General features: G+C 46.5%; 1 protein-coding gene across 1 annotated transcript in view; it reads right to left on the minus strand.

The window, feature by feature from the left end:
• Positions 1-4,572: 4,572 nt before the first annotated feature.
• The window catches only part of PHLPP1 (PH domain and leucine rich repeat protein phosphatase 1), a 161,175-nt gene continuing 148,909 nt past the window's right edge, over positions 4,573-16,838 (minus strand). Inside the window, 4 exon segments of the mRNA XM_028737876.2 lie at positions 4,573-6,963; positions 9,601-9,829; positions 12,872-13,066; positions 16,003-16,107. Coding sequence (XP_028593709.2) covers positions 5,821-6,963; positions 9,601-9,829; positions 12,872-13,066; positions 16,003-16,107 — 1,672 coding nt within the window. The 3' untranslated portion in view covers positions 4,573-5,820.

Raw genomic sequence — 16,838 nt, forward strand, 5'->3', positions numbered from 1 at the left:
TCACCCTCTCCTGAACTAGATTATGCAGCAGCAGTGCCAGGCTCTGTGCTCCAGAAGGCTGACCTTTTCTGATTTTTGTTATTAAGGAAGCAGAGCCTGCCTGTGGCATATGATTTTGGGAGAGACAGGCACGGTCTGCTTGACGGCAGCGTGCATTTTAACTGGATGGCGCACACAGAAGATTTCTGAATCTTAAAAAAACCATAAAAGATTCAAGGAATCACAGGTAAGCAAGGGCAGACAGCTGGAAACACAATTGCTCCTGACAGCCGTGACGAACATCCCTCATTAGTCAAACACTACTAGAGCATCAGTGCCTGGGAACGAGACAACCTTATAAATCTATTAAACCACCTAATTCTTACACAACTTCTCAAACTCTCTCTTTCACACACACACACTCACACACACACACAGCCAGGCATAAATAAAACGCCAACCCCTATGCAAGGCCATCCCATTGTTAGCCTGCTTGAAGTAATAGGTTATGCCAAGGGAACAGTTACAATGAACTAGGCAAAAGATGAACCTCATTATCACATTTCACAGAAGATGCTGTTGACACTTAGCTGACACTAAGACCATACATAGACAATGGTTTTGTGGAGCAACTGTGGCAGTAGCTCCCATCACTGCCTTTGGCCCAATCCACCTGCCCTGGCTGGACTTTCATAAGGTGAAAATAGGAGGGAAGGGATTTGCTTTTCAGTTTCAGGAGCTGGTAAGTCAAAAGCTGATAGCAGCAGAAACACTCTTTAGGAGAAAAGCAAACAAACTGGTTTTAACAAGGAAAAATACTGAAAAGGTGAGAGTGTTGTTCAGCCCATTCTCTTTTTGCTGTTATTAAAAAGACATGCATATTATCTATTATCTATCATCTACCTACCTACCTACCTACCTACTGTATTCATCCTTCACCTTATAGAAATAGGAAATAAAGTTAGGAAGTGCTCTGGGGCTGCTAAGGAAGGGGGAAGAGGCACTAGCCAATACAGGCCTGATGCTCGAACTCAGGATGAAAGGAATAAAGGTGCTAAGAGGAAGGCACGTTTGGCAAATCCACACCGTGATCAACTCCCCTCCGCAAACCTATGACCCCACTGTGGAAGGATGTGTGGATCCAGAATTGGCCTCCACAGTCACTCCACAGACTCACTGTTAAGACCGTGTTCATGGAAGACAAGCTTACTCAGCTACGAGTGATCGCCGAAGAAACAGCAGCAGCTCCACAGATACATGCCAATTTGTGTTTCACCTCCTTTCCTTTCTGAGTATGTAAAAAAACAAAACAGCTGCAGGGCAGAAAAATATGCATGTATTGTGAGTGAGATTACAATACCTTATCCATTGCTACTTAAACTAATTTACAAAATTTCTTGTAAACCTGCATTGCAGGGGGGTGGACTAGAACAGTGTTGGTGAACCTCTGCCACGCAGGCCAGAGCAGGCACCCAGAGCCTCCTTAGTTGGCATGCGCGCCACCGACCCAGCAGGCAAAGTTTCTTTCCACTCCTCCCCCCCCCCCCACGCCAGTGTGGGCAAGAAACACTCCAGAGAGTCTCTCTGCTTGTTGCTTCATCACTGGGAGTCCTGCACTGCCCCACACCGCTATTAGCAGGAAACCTTCCCTATAGCGCTCGCCACCCGAAGCGGCGTTGCGGGGAGTTGCGCATCCGCCAACCAGCTGTTGGTCTGCTGCTGGTGATGCAAGCGACTTTCAGCATTCTTGATTAGTGATTTTCTACACACACACACACACACACACACACACACACACACACACACCAGGCAATTCCCCCCCCCCCCCAAAGCTCATCAGCTTTGGGCAGTCCTCCCCCAAAAAGCTCAACAACTCTGATATACACGTAAAAAATACGGTAAATTGCCATGTTGGCACTTTGCGATAAATAAGTGGGTTTTGGGTTGCGGTTTGGGCACTCAGTCTCTAAAAGGTTCGCCACCACTGGACTAGATGATCCCCAGGGTCCTTTCTAACTTTATGATTCTATACTTCAACCTTCAGATTTTATTGTATTTTAATCCTATAATTTATGTCAACCACTTAGGAATTCTGGCCAAAAATGTAAAGCAGCCTATACATCTCAAAAGTACCGTATTTTTTGCTCCATAAGGCGCGCCCGACCATAAGACGCACCTAGTTTTTAGAGGGGGAAAAGGGGGGGGGGGATCTGAAACAAATGTTGTTGAAGAGGCTTTGCACGGCTATCCCTGAAGCCAGAACAGCAAGAGGGATTGCTGCGCAGCTGTTCTGGCTTCTGGGATAGCTGCGCAGCCTGCATTCGCTCCATAAGACGCACACACATTTCCCCTTACTTTTTAGGAGGGGAAAATGCATCTTACAGAGCGAAAAATATGGTAAATGAAAAGCCACTACACAACATGTAAACACACCCTCCAAAAAAGGAGAACCAACTGTAACCAGGTAGACCGACGAACTTCAGCATGTAGAAGATAAAGTCCTGAGGTCATCACTATTTGACACCTGCCTATTCAATGTGTATGAAAATGTAGTTATTAAGCCTTCGCGACAAACCCGACACAAAAGCAAGTGGAAAGTGGCAAAAACCTCTAGCGCTTAGGCCAAATTAATGATCTGAAAACACTGGCAAAGGCCCAAGTCTCGACAACGTTTCTCATTAGTGCTGCTGCAATGATATTAGTTCCCGTAGTCGTAGGAAAGCTAAATTCTAGGAAGATTTATTTGGCTGTTGCTGGGAGTGATAAATCATGTCAAGTGATGGAAATGACTTCATTACAAACGAAGGGCTGGTGGGTTTTTAGTATGTCACATTTTTTGAGTGCGCAGGCAGGGTGCTTATGATCAATCACCCACTAAGGAATACATTTAAGAAGAATTTGCTTTAGCAAATGCAACGAGTCCTCTTCCTTGTAAACAAACGAAATGGATTCAAGCACTTCGGTTTACGGCTGAGCGTGCAAGTTGAGGGTCTCCACCACCTGCTTGCTTCTCTGGGCTTTTAACAGCTTGTTCCAGCTCAGCAATGCACTTCCACCCACCTACCAATGACTTCTGAAACCCGAATGCATACGATGACGATTTGAAATACTTGTACAGCATGGGTGAAATGCTCTTCAGCTGTGGCCCAAGGCTTGACAGCAGTCTCTGGCTCATTTTCATCTGAAGGGAAATAGAATGGCAGGCTTTTTCCAAGGTTCCCAGTACAGGCAGAAGCAGGAAGCTGCTTTTCAAAGTTCATTTCTGAATCTCAAGTTGGGCCTCCATTGTTTGTGATACAGTGAGGTAGACACAGTGCGTTCAGACATGGCATTTCTTGCTGATTATAATGGCACCAAATTTTTCATACTGTTGTGTTAGGGGGCTACCGTTCTTTTGAGTGATCCACTGGTACGTCGCATCAAATTTCCTTCATGCCTATGGGCACAGTAATACCCAACAAATGTCAATGGACATGGCTTTCTTCCCACATGCTTTCTGCGCATGTGCAGTCCTGCTCCCTCCATGATCCACACATTGAAAAGGGCGGGATGCCGCAGATTTCATCATTTTAATCTTACAATCAGATTTTTTCCTTCCTGGAAGTAATTAACAAGGAAAGTAAGCGCTGAACTTCCACCACAGTCCACTAGATTTGCAGAAACCACTTCTATGCCATGCGAACGATCAAATAAAACGAGGAAATTATCAGGCAAGGGAACATCGAGAAAAGAAAATAATCCACTGTCTGAATGTAGCCGCTGGAAACAAAATCGGATGATTGACTGAACTGTTGTGCTTAGGCTGCCATGTAGAACCAGGGCATTTCCCCCCAGGCCGGAACTTTCAGTTCTCTCAGGTGAGCGCCATTGCCATTCTAAGAGAATGAATGAAGGAGGTGTTCGTGGTGAGTTCCAGCGCCTCTTTTTCTAGAAAAGTAACACTGGGTATACAAGAGGCAGAGGCCCAATAAACCCAAGAGCAGCTTGCCTCAATTAGTACTGCAAGCAGCTGCAGTGGGAGGGAGGATGAAATGGGCAGAAACGGGCTCCAGAGTGAGTTGCAACTACAGACATCTCAGGAATCCTTCGCGGTGACTGTATGGTTGTCTACGAAGAACAAGCAAGACAGAACAGTGATCCTCATTGCAAAAAGAAAAGAAGATTAAAAGCAAACTCTCCTAGTGGATATAAAAGCATTTCCTGGCATACGTTACGCACACACTGTTGTACGAACTCCAGTTTCCACTGCCGAGTCTGTAGGGCTTTCACCCGTCATTTGGGCACCATCCTAATTTTTGAAAAATCTCTTCCAGTCACTCACAACATTTTGTTCTCTCTGCAATATGCACACATTGCTTCAGTGTCTCTCACATCCTGCACATAATACCTTGGAAGCAAAACTTATATCAACGATGTGGAATTTCCCCACCACCACCACAAAATAATAATAATAATAATAATAAAATTCAACACTGGGATCGAGTTTTACAGAGGACAATGTCATGCCAGATTATATCTATTTAATGCCATAAGGAATTCTGAGAACCCAACTCTTCCGGCTTCAAACAGCAAGCATATACTGCAGACTTCAAGTATTTGTAAATTTTCGTATTTATTATAACAAAAATTATGACATGTTCATTTGTGCATTCTTCTTTTAATATAACTCTTGGTATGTAAATGATCTACAGTAAATGAACTCTATACAATCATGCTGGTTGTGGCAGCAGGGAGGAACACACACAAAAATGTGCCTGCGAAAGAGTTAATGGTGAAGAAGAAGACCAAAAAAAATAATAATTAAGTAACTCAGGTGTTTGTGGCCCAACATCCACCTAATTCCTACACTCCTGCTAAATTTATTATGGAGTCGTAGCCCAAAGAACCAATCACTTAGGGGCAATTCCACACATGAGCAAACATACTGTTGGTGACTTTGGCTCAGCCAGCCAATGGTGGCCATAGACACGATGGGCCAACGCTCTCCAAACCAGCTAACGCTGCTGGGAGACCCTCAGAGCTCCTACTCTCCAAGCTTGGTTGTATCGCGTGTCGGCGGAGGGAGCTTTTGACATACATGCGAAAGCACCCCGTGGGGTTGGGGATTCGGGGTGGGGAAGACAAACTATCAGTTCGTCAGGTTGCGTCCTCCTGCCGAGACTACAAAAAACGTTTGAAGCATCACTATACAACACTGAGTTATTTACAGGAATTTCCCAATCAGCTGTTCTCTCAGAGAAAATTAGTGAATCTCAGTGACTTAAAGTCACCTGAAAGAGTAAAAGCAACTCCTAGGAGTTAGTCTCCATAATTCTACAAATGTCTATCCATTTTCAAGACCAAAAAAGCCTTTTTTTTTCTCTCAAAGAAATACAGTATTACAATATTACTTAATCATTTAGCACTGGCAATACTGCCCTGTGTTTTCCAAACAAACCAAGGGAGGGGGGGAAAGAACGATTTTAAAAAATATTACATCAACATCATCCTCAGTTTTCTCTGCAATATATTAAACCTTTTATTCTTATTTTTCTTTGCTTTTTTTTTTTTTTACATCTGATATGTTAAGGAAGGGGGAGAGTTAAACTAGTTCAATTCTAACTGGTGAAGCATCACTAGAAGAGAGGGGGAAGGGAGGGAATAATCTGTGATTATTACAGCTAACAAACAAGAAGCAGCAGCTGCAGTTCTCAGTAGAGGGGGAAGTGTCTGGAAGAGAAATTGGAACCAAAAAAAACCCCCCTCTCTCTTTCTCTCCCCCTCCCTACCCTGCTAGTGTAATACAAACCTAACGAGCCTCCAAGCTCTCAGTGTCTGGTCAGCTTATTTTGTCAAGCTCGGTCATAGCGGCGTGTCGTAATAATCTGGCAGCTGGTCCATCTGGTATTGCCGCTGTTGTTGCTGTTGTTGTTGCTGCTGCTGCTGCTGTTGTTGTTGTTCGTGGTGTTGCTTCATTATCTCCTTGACCTCCTCTTCGAGCTCCGGCGGGATAATAAACTGATCGTCGGGATCTGGCTGAGCCGGGGCTGCAAAGTACCCCCCAGTTTTCCTGAGCGGCGCGTCGGCCGCCACTTCGATGAGGTTGTGGCTCCTCTCCTGAGGGGCTACGGAGCCGTTGCCTCGCCGGCGCCCGATGGTCCCCGTGGCCAAAGGGTCGGCCTTGCGGAGGAGGCAGGTCTCGTCTTCGTTGGCGCTGATGACGATGCCCTCGTCGCTGGCCTCCACGGGGGCCTGCAGCAGCAGGAGCTTCTCCTTGGCGCGGCCGCAGTGGATGTCCACCTCCACTTCCACCCGGCTGCCGTTGGAGAAGACGCCTTCAATGGGCTCCTCGTCGTCGCTGTCGAGCCCGTTGTCCGAAAAGGCGCTGGAGAAGGTGGCGCTGGAGAGCTGCCTCTGGAAAGAGTTGGAGAGGCAGACCGGGTGGAGCATGCAGCGCTGCTCGCTGGGGTAGGCCGGGCTGTTCTCGTTCATGGTTACCTGAGGGGGCTCGTCGGAGGCCGTGGACCCCACCTCGCTGCTCATTTCGGAGGTCGAGATCTCGCTGCTGATCTCGGAGGCCATGCCGCTGCTGGAGGAGGGCATCCCCAGGGCGTCCGAAGGCTTGTCTTTGATGACCACGTTGACCGACTGGGGGAAGATGCCCGGGCTGGGAGGGGGGGCGCCGTTGAGCTCGCAGCAGCAGAAGCTGTCCTCGGTGACGTTGAGCTGGACCACCACAGCGCTGAGGCTGTCGTTGCAGCCGTAGCTCTGGGCCAACGTGCAGAGCTTCTTGGCGGCTCCCAGAGCGTCGGGGACGTTCCTGACGGCTTCCACGGCTTCTTCGACGGAAAGGCTGTCCCAGAGGCCTTTGCTGCCCAGAATGAAGAATTCGTCCTGAGGAGTCAACGTGATGGACTGCACGTGAGGGCGAGGAACCACGCTCGGGTGAAGGAAGGTGTACCCCAAGATCCTCGTCGAGTCCGTCACGCCATTCACTTTGCCGTCCTGGAAAGGAGGAGGATACATCTCATTATGGCGAGCGGTTGGATTGTTAACCATACAGGCTGGTTTGGGGTAGGGGAGCCAAGGGGGATTACCAAGTGAGCTTTTGCAAAACCTTCATCCTCCTGCCGAAGGGCATGAGAAAATACATTACTACATCAGCAAGCAATGGAACTGGGTTCAGGATCCTGGAGGTTGGATCCAACTAGGTTCTACTTGAGACTAAACCAACTGAAATTAATGGATCCAGTTGCCCACTAACTTCAGTGTGTTTACTCTGAGCAGGACTAACATTGGCCACAGCTGTCGGTTCCTCCTCTTTCGCTCATCATTTAGGCCCAGTGTGCCAATACTATTGTCTGAGACAAGAGATTAAAAGTTGCTGTCATATTCTGATAGTACAGAACCAAGGAAGGGAACAGGGAGTGTTTGCTTCTACCTGACATGGCCCACTTTCCTGTCGCAGGAGCCTTCATGATGGAGCACCTGCCACAGGGGGGATTTCTGGACTTGAATCCGACACCCACCCCACCCTGGGGACAAACAGCCTACTGTCATCAGTTTTGGGGCTACTTTGCAATAGCAACTGGCCTGCCTCTAAACTTTAGGCTCGCTAAAATTTCTTTGGTATATTTTGAATGGTTAATCGTGGAACTGTCAGCGCGACAGCGATAATGTAATTTTAATTACGCATTCCATTTATGGTGTTGTCTTTAGAGAGCCATTTTCTGTAAACACCTCTGAGCACAAATCTGCAGGAAACTCAGCATATAATAAACCGACTACTCGGCGTCACAAGGGAACAAACATGGCAGCACATGCCTGGGCAGAGACATAGAAAAATGCTTCATCTTTCGGCCAAGGTATGCAAGGATGGTCGGCAGTTATCTGACAGGAGGCCGACAGGACAAATTTGTTTTATCTACGTGGCCTCTAAATAGCGTGGTGGAAAGGACTCCGCTCGCAAACGATAATCTGCTCCAACTCCCTTCGGGGGTTGACATAAAATGTGCGCACACTGTAGTGTATGTGAAAAACTGAGGGGTGGGTTTGGCTATATCTCCTCCTCAACCACATCAAGCCAAAATTATTAATCTTCACTTGGCAAAGTGGGAAACGACACATTTCTATTGAGCCTGCAAGCTGCCATGAGAAGAAGGTGTTGGTGTGTGGAATCCTATTTGTTTTCAGTCGGCTGCCCTGGAGTGGAAATGTTTTCCGCACGCCCCAGTTCCTTAACTACATTTCCTCTTTAGATACGACATTTCCCAAAGGGAGGTGGATTAACATCTGAGGGGAGGGGGTGTGTGGAGACGCTGTTAAAAATACAAGTCTTGGAGAAATCAATGCCATGTATGCATTTAAATCCCAAGCTACTGGCTGGCTTATGATCCAAGCAAGTGGAGATAAGAGGAGTTTATTAGCCCACGGGTACTGGTTTGTTTGCTGGTGTGAGCAGACAAAAAAATGAGGAGAAAGCACAAGGGGGAGAGGTAGAAACGGAGGAAGTCTCTTAAAATTAAATAGGACCTTGTATACCCTATGAGCTTTAAACGCTATTAATAGTATCACCAAGAATGTGATATACAAACAGTGGGAAGATGCAAAGTCTTGTAAGCAAAATGCTACGTCACACATTGCTGGATGCAGAGTTAAGTAGAAATAGCGTATTTTTGCTTGAGAGGCTTGCATCCAGTGTGTGCCTCCTCTACCTCCTCAACTAATCCAGAATGCAGCAGCCAGACTGATAACTGGGAGTGGCTGCCGAGACCATATAACACTGGCCTTGAAACACCTACATTGGCTCCCCGTATGTTTCTGGGCACAATTCAAAGTGTTGGTGCTGACCTTTAAAGCCCTAAACGGCCTTGGCCCAGTATACCCGAAGGAGCATCTCCACCCCAATCGTTCAGCCTGGACACTGAGGTCCAGCTCTGAGGGCCTTCTGGCGGTTTCCTCACTGCGAGAAGTGAGGTTACAGAGAACCAGGCAGAGGGCCTTCTTGGTAGTGGAACGCCCTCCCACCAGATGTCAAGGAAATAAACAACTACCTGACTTTTAGGAGACATCTGAAGGCAACCCTGTTTAGGGAAGATTTCAGTGTTTGATGTTTTATCGTGTTTTTAATATTCTGTTGGGAGCCGCCCAGAGTGGCTGGGGAAACCCAGCCAGATGGGCGAAGTATGTATGTATAAATCATCATTATTATTATTATTGCTACTACCACCAAGCTCACCCTCACCCTGCTTGGGAAATGCTTTGTATGCTAAGTAAGGGCAGCACTTCCTCTTTAAGGAAGACAGGCTACCATTAACCTCTTCATATTTTAAGCTACTGCTTCGGTGCCATTACCTCCCTTTCAGCTGGAAATTTGTGCAAAAAAACCAGAAAGGAATCCCGTCTGGAGCATTCTGGCACAGCTTTGGAAAGGGGAGCAACCTATATGCTCATGCTCAACATGAGACACTGAATCTCAGGGCTGTGGGTTCGAGTTCTGTGTTGGGCAAAAAAGCTTCATGCATTGCAGGGCGTTGGAGTGGGGGGGCCCTTGTGATTCCTCCCCTCCCAACATCTATGATTCTCTGATTCTATAGGTCCTCCCCCCCCCCCGCACTCCAGTTTAGCAACTCGATTCCTTACTTCTGTGATGATGGCCTTGTGTTGCTTGATCCTCCTCAACTCTTCTTCGCAGTTCATCATGTAAGACCTGGATAAAGGCAGAGGTTTTCCGTTCCGGCAGAGAACAGATTGGCACTTCCCCACATTGGCAGAGGTTAAGGTGAAGCATCCGCCTGGGTCTATCGGGTCATGCTTGATATGGCAAAGGACAGCAGAGCCTCCAAGCTTCTGCCCAGCCGTTCCAAGTTTCCTAAGGGTTCCAAGGAAGACAACGTTGACAAAACAAGTGGAGTCAGGTTCAACGCAAGCATCTGTTCTTGTTCTTCGGCAGAGAAAGATAGGAACCCCCCCGTCCAAAACAATGCCAGCCGTGCCACACAGCCCATGAAGCAGTCAGGTCCTATGCCGCCATAATAATAATAATAATAATAATAACAATAATAATAATAATTTTTATTTATACCCTGCCCTCCCCAGCCAAGGCCGGGCTCAGGGCGGCTAACAAGCAATAATAAAAACACATTGAATTAATACAACTTAAAAACAAAATTAAAATATTAAAATGTAGCCTCATCGCAGGAGGAGAAAGGGAAATAAAAAAGAAAGAGGGGGAGGGAATCAAATTGGCTCCAAGCCAAAGGCCAGGCGGAACAACTCTGTCTTACAGGCCCTGCGGAAAGAAATCAGATCCTGCAGGGCCCTGGTCTCATGAGGCAGAGCGTTCCACCAGGCCGGAGCCAGAGTTGAAAAGGCCCTGGCTCTGGTTGAAGCTAATCTAACTTCCTTAGGGCCCGGGACCACTAGGGTGTTGCTATTTATGGACCTTGAGGCTCTCCGTGGGGCATACCGGGAGAGGCGGTCCCGTAGGTACGAGGGTCCCAGGCCATGACATAAATGGGAAGAGGATAAAAATAACAGAATAATATAGTAATAGAACCGCCGCCAGAATTTCATGTGAAATTTGGGGCGACCACTTTTAACGAACCAGAGAAGCAAATTTGCAAGTCGGAAAAAAGCATTTAGGTAAGTCTAGAATGAGTTTGGGGTGGTGGTGGGAAGCCCTGCACTTCTATCAAGTTAGGGGTAGGCAACCTCAGGCCATTATGGACAAGCACGATCACCTGGCATCAGGTGTGGGCAGGTAAAAAGGAGGCTGGGCTAAAAGGGGCTTCTGACACGCCCTACAATCAGTTGACCATTGGGATTTCACATCACAAAACAAGGCTCTTTGCATGGGGCTTCGAAGTGCGTATGATCAGCTGATTGTCATGGCTTCAAAGTGCAGTGTGAGATCAGATGACTGACAGGTGAGCAGCCACACACACCTGTCAGGTTTGGCCCAGATCCAGTCCCCCACTGCTGTATTGTGGGGAGGGGGAGCTCAGAAAGGGAGTATTATTTTCCAGTTATTCTAGTTCTTTTTATATTTCTTTTCAAAGCAACTGGAGGCAATAAACTTTCTTTAGAGAGAGAGTAGGAAAAAAATAAGTCTTGCTGCATGGAACTAAAGAAGAGTTGACACATGAATTTGTGAGTTGGCCCAGACAATGATTTAAGTTTCATATTAATGGCAACTCTTAAAATTTGGTCTTTTCAAGTCGTCTCAGGATTGCCAAGCCTACATTAAATCTATACAAAAGCATTTCTTTCTTTTTCTTCCCAAAAGCCACTTTGGGCTTCAATTTAAACAATTTATCTTTGATGAATCAGTCTGGGCTAATACTCAGATGGGCTGCAATGCAGTTAGGCAATTGTAAATAAAGTAATTCATGTTTGATCCTTTCTGAAGTTTTATATTGCGGGGGGCGGGGGGGGATACAGGAAGAAGCAAATGGCATTTATCTTTATAACGTCTTTAAAGTCCTTAGGATTAGGCTCTGGGAAATTTAATGGAGAAAGCAGGCTGGGACAAACAGCAATGGAGCAAAACTGCTGCTGACCCATTTCTGTCTCTGCTCAGCAATAGAAGAAGAAGAAGAGTTTGGATTTGATATCCCACTTTATCACTACTCGAAGGAGTCTCAAAGCGGCTAACATTCTCCTTTCCCTTCGTTCCCCACAACAAACACTCTGTGAGGTGAGTGGGGCTGAGAGACTTCAGAGAAGTGTGACTGGCCCAAGGTCACCCAGCAGCTGCATGTGGAGGAGCGGAGACACGAACCCGGTTCACCAGATTACGAGTCCACTGCTCTTAACCACTACACCACACTGGCTCTACAGAAAGTCCAGAAGCAGTAGCAAGGTAATTCCACTTGGTGGGGGAAATGGTTACTTGCTTCTGCTCTGTGGTGTCTGTGGGTATTTGGCACTGGCAGATTAAAATGAGAGGCTCGCATCCATAGCAGTGCTAAGTAACTGTCCCATCAGAGCAAGGAATTTGACTTGTGCAATGGGGACGACCTCCTCTCCTCCTGTCCCCGTCCCCTAAATCTCTTCTAGGGGACCTCTGAAGGGGAGGGCACAGGGTGAAGAGAGGGAGCAGTCACGTAGAAATATTTCCACTGATGGGGCAGCTAAGTTAAACACAAGCCGGTGTGTTATTTTTATCCTCCTCCCATTTATGTCACTAGGTAAAGGTAAAGGGACCCCGGACCATTAGGTCCAGTCGTGGCCGACTCTGGGGTTGCGGCACTCATCTCGCTTTACTGGCCGAGGGAGCCGGCGTACAGCTTCTGGGTCATGTGGCCAGCATGACTAAGCCGCTTCTGCAAACCAGAGCAGCACACGGAAACACCGTTTACCTTTCCGCCCGAGCGGTACTTATTTATCTACTTGCACTTTGACATGCTTTCGAACTGCTAGGTTGGCAGGAGCAGGGACCGAGCAATGGGAGGTCACCCCATCGCGGGGATTCGAACCGCCAACCTTCTGATCAGCAAGTCCTAGGCTCTGTGGTTTAACCCACAGCGCCAACCGCGTCCCTATTTATGTCACTACTCTGCAACTAAAGTGAAGGTGGTCTCAGAACCTGGGGTAGCTCTGCTAAGAAAGGAAAAGTCTGCTAACAGCAGCCAAATCTCTTTGAAAAGACACCATCACTGCTGGTCTTTCCCAGAATATGTAACCACTAGGGGCTGCTGCTGGGTGTTTTCCCAGATTGCATCTGCAGTCTGCGTAAGGCTATGGTGATAGATTTTTTCAGTGGCACTGCATGAGGAATTGCCAAGTCTCGAATCAGCCCTGTGGAGGTGACCAGAAAAAGTAAACAAACTTATTCAAAGGGTTTTGGGATGGCTGGGCTTGTCCAGTGTCACGAGGCAGATGCCTGCAAGCTTTGAGCCACAAAACTGACCTCTGCATTACGATGAAAGTGTTGATCATGTACTCCTCTTCGCTCTTTGTTTTTTGCAGCTCCTCGGCCAAGATGTCGCTCATGGTACACTGCAAGAGGTAAGGCACTTCCACGTTGCGGTCCCCGTCAAAGACGCCATAGAGGGCCTCCCGGTTGTCGCAGAAGTTGTTGGCGGAAAGAGCCGCCACGCACAGCCTGTGCAAGGAAACAAAAAGAAAATGGGCTTTAACAAAAAAACTCACTTCCCACGGCAAATTTCCCGCGTAACATTTCCAAGGCCGGGTCATCAAACTCTTCAACCCCCACCCCTTTTGTGGATTATAAAAACAATTTCATTCAATACACAGGTCTATTGAGACTCTCGTAGGGTGTGTTGAACTTCCAAATTCCAAAAATGAGGGTTGCTAAAATCTGCCGTATGACTTGGGAATCCAAAATATATTTTGGTAAAATGAATGTGCTTGGTAAGTAAAACTAAAAATGATTGCCAAGTACTTGCAGTTATATTATATGTTAATATTATTATATTATTATTATTATTATTATTATTATTATTATTATTATTATTATTAGCATTGCCTGACATTTTCAGAAGGTAAAATTAAATTTCTTTGGTTTTCCAAATGCTGTTTGTGTGCTTCTTATCAAATGTAGACTTAGCAAGCTAAATGTTCTCCAATCACAAAAGTAATAGATTTTAATTCCTCACACCCAAAAACATATTTTTATGACCCCTCACTAAAGAAATTAGCAAAAAAATAAATAAATTAGTTTCATCCCCTAAAATGAGATGCCCTACTCTCACAGTCCACAGTGAAAAGAGGCGGTTAATCTGAAACCAAGGTGGAGAATTTAGGACTTTGTTAATAATATCTGTATTCACCTACATATTATTCTCAGGGGGAACATGCACTCGCAGCGTGGTTCAGTGTTGGACTATGACCAGGGTTCAAATCCCAACTCAGCCATGAAGCTAATGTATACATAATTGTCTGCAAGAAGTTTTATTTTTGTAATTATAAAAGTATTGTTTTGGTGTTGCAGAATTTAGATAGCACGTGGACACTGTTATTAAGCTCTTAATGTGCAGAGCACATTTCTTAACGAGGCTCACTTTCCACCATTTCTGTTTCAAACCCAAGACTGGCTTAACCCAAGACTGATTCTATGCCATTACCTTTTCTTTTCTTTTCTATCCAAGTTACTCACAATGCCCGCCAAACAGTTCTTTGGAGAACGAGCAACACTGAGGATGCACAGGTGATACTGAGAGACACAGTTACAGAAATGAGGCCAAACAAGTGGTCAAAGATCAGGGCCGCTACCTGCAGTTTTGACCAGAGAATGGTGGGAAACGAGCTTGTTTGGACCACTGGGCTCTGCAGCCTGTCTGCCCTTACTGTACTATTTGATGTTGAGTGATACTTTGCAAGGCAAGCAACAACAGGCTTTGCCTACGTCTTACTACAGTGAGGATGGCGCACCTGCAAGGCGAAATTAATGCAGTAATCTTTTTATGATGGCCTCAGTGCTGCATGCACCTTGCCACCGTATCAGCTGAGGGACTGCAAACTATCCATGCCGACTTTACTGACGGGCGTGGAACAGTTTTATTTTGTTTCTAGGCGTACGTGGAGGTCAGATCAGCAGCTGCGATGCTACACCAACCAAGATCGACAGAACATTAAGCGAGTCACAAACAAAAGAGGAGTCCTTGCTTGGGGAGGGCAGTTGGGTGTTTTGAACACAGATAACTGAGCGGCAAGACCTGCTCCCTGACCCCCTCGCACGGGCTGCACCCCTGAGGCAGACGAGACCAGCTTTCCAGCTAATCCTCTGAGCTAAGTGGGATTGACTCTGCCGCAGATGCCTTTACGGATGGGGCGATTAAAGTGCAAGCAGGTCGCATCTTTTCTACATATCCACCACACTCTGCTGCTGTAGGTTGGATAACTTGGAAGAAGATACAAGCAGAAGTACCCTCCGGAGTCAGGCGTGCATCATAAAATGTCTTGAACAGAGCAAAGGCTTTAATTTAAAGCAAATATTACAGGTCCAGAGGTAGAGTAAAAAGGTAAAGGACCCCTGGAAGGTGAAGTCCAGTCAAAGGCGACTTTGGGGTTGTGGCACTCATCTCGCTTTCAGGTCAAGGGAGCCTATGTTTGGCCATAGACAGCTTTATGGGTCACGTGGCCAGTAGGACTAAATTGCTTCTGGCACAACAGAACACCGTGATGGTAACCAGAGCGCACAGAAACGCTGTTTACCTTCCCACCGCAGAGGTACCTATTTATCTACTTGCACTGGTGTGCTTTCGAACTGCTAAGTTGGCAGGAGCTGGGACAGAGCAACAGGAGCTCACTCTGTTGCGGGGATTCGAACCACCGACCTTCTGATCAGTAAGAGGCCCAGTGGTTTAGACCACAGTGCCACCCGTGTGGCATGCACTGCATTCCAAAGGCCCTATATTCAATTCGTAGCATCTCTTGCCTGATACCCTGGAGAGCTGCTGCCTGTCAGTGCAGACAGTATTGAACTAGGTGCTTCAAGGGCCTAGCTCAATACAAGAAGCTTCCTAGGTCCCAGAGGGGAGGGGATGCTTAGGATCTTGAACTGCGGGTGTGGGATGAATCGGTGGAAAACGTTGGACTGAATAGGGATAGTTGAGAGGGCTGCTTAGACGCAAGACAAGGGTTTGGGAAAAAATGGAGGAGAGGACCTCCTGCGGACAGGACATACCATATTTTTTGCTCTATAAGACTCACTTTTCCCCTCCTAAAAAGTAAGGGGAAATGTGTGTGCATCTTATGGAGTGAATGCAGGCTGCACAGCTATCCCAGAAGCCAGAACAGCTTTCACTGCGCAGCAATCCCTCTTGCTGTTCTGGCTTCTGAGATTCAGAATATTTTTTCCCTTGTTTTCCTCCTCCAAAAACTAGGTGCGTCTTGTGGTCTGGTGCGTCTTATAGAGCGAAAAATACGGTACATTAGCTATCCAAAAATATGCACAACATTTTTCTACTTAATTATATAGACTCTTCCATCATATACTGGATCGCTTTCATAGAAGGCCCTGTGGAGAGGAAATGCACTTCTCTTTTCCATATAAACTCTCTCTCTATTTATCCTTACTTGTTCTTAACTCCCGAGGCTTCCGTGTAACCATGGCTCCACACGGCTGGGGCTCCTGAGGCATCTCCGGCTGAAGGCTGGTCAATCTTGAAACAACGGATGTTACTGCAATGAGAAGCAATGAGAAGCAAAGAATTAATGCTTCAAATGCCAAGCGTATAACAGTCTGAATGCATGTTCCTTCTCTCTTACGGCATTCTATTCACTATACTTAAAAGTTGCTTTTTCAGGAGGTAACCGTTTTGAGTCCCTGACTACAGAAAGGGGAAAACAGGCAGGCATATAGTCATTACTTTACCCTTTACTCGGTTATTTCTTTTGCAAAGGCAGCGTTGTCAAACATGAGAGGATTTTTAAAAATGGAGGGAACAAGGATTTGCCTGGATACTGCATTGCAAAAAATAATAATACAGAGATAAACATGATTTCCACCCCTAACTTTGAGATATTTGCACATTATGTTCACAGTGTAGCGTTTTGCCAAGTTTTGATTATGCTTCTGCTAAGATATATTATCTTTGGTGTTCAGCCAACGGCGGCTCACAAACTCTCGCTTGTTCAGATAGAGATCCACTTGCCCAACAATCTTATCTCCCTGCAGGGGAAAAAAACACCACCCACGGCTGCTGCAAACCTTATGTTGGTCTTATACGGCAGCAATCGCCTGACAGTCACCACTGAAGGCTCCTATTCCGGTGGCCTGTATCACCTGCAAATTTTTCTAGGAGGAAAAGCTCTCCCTGAAACTGTGCTACTTTCACATCTACCCATTCTCCTGAACACCAAGTACAGTGGTACCTCAGGTTACATACGCTTCAGGTTACGGACTCCGCTAA

Source organism: Podarcis muralis, chromosome 8 (genome assembly GCF_964188315.1).
Source record: "Podarcis muralis chromosome 8, rPodMur119.hap1.1, whole genome shotgun sequence".
NCBI lineage: Eukaryota > Metazoa > Chordata > Lepidosauria > Squamata > Lacertidae > Podarcis > Podarcis muralis.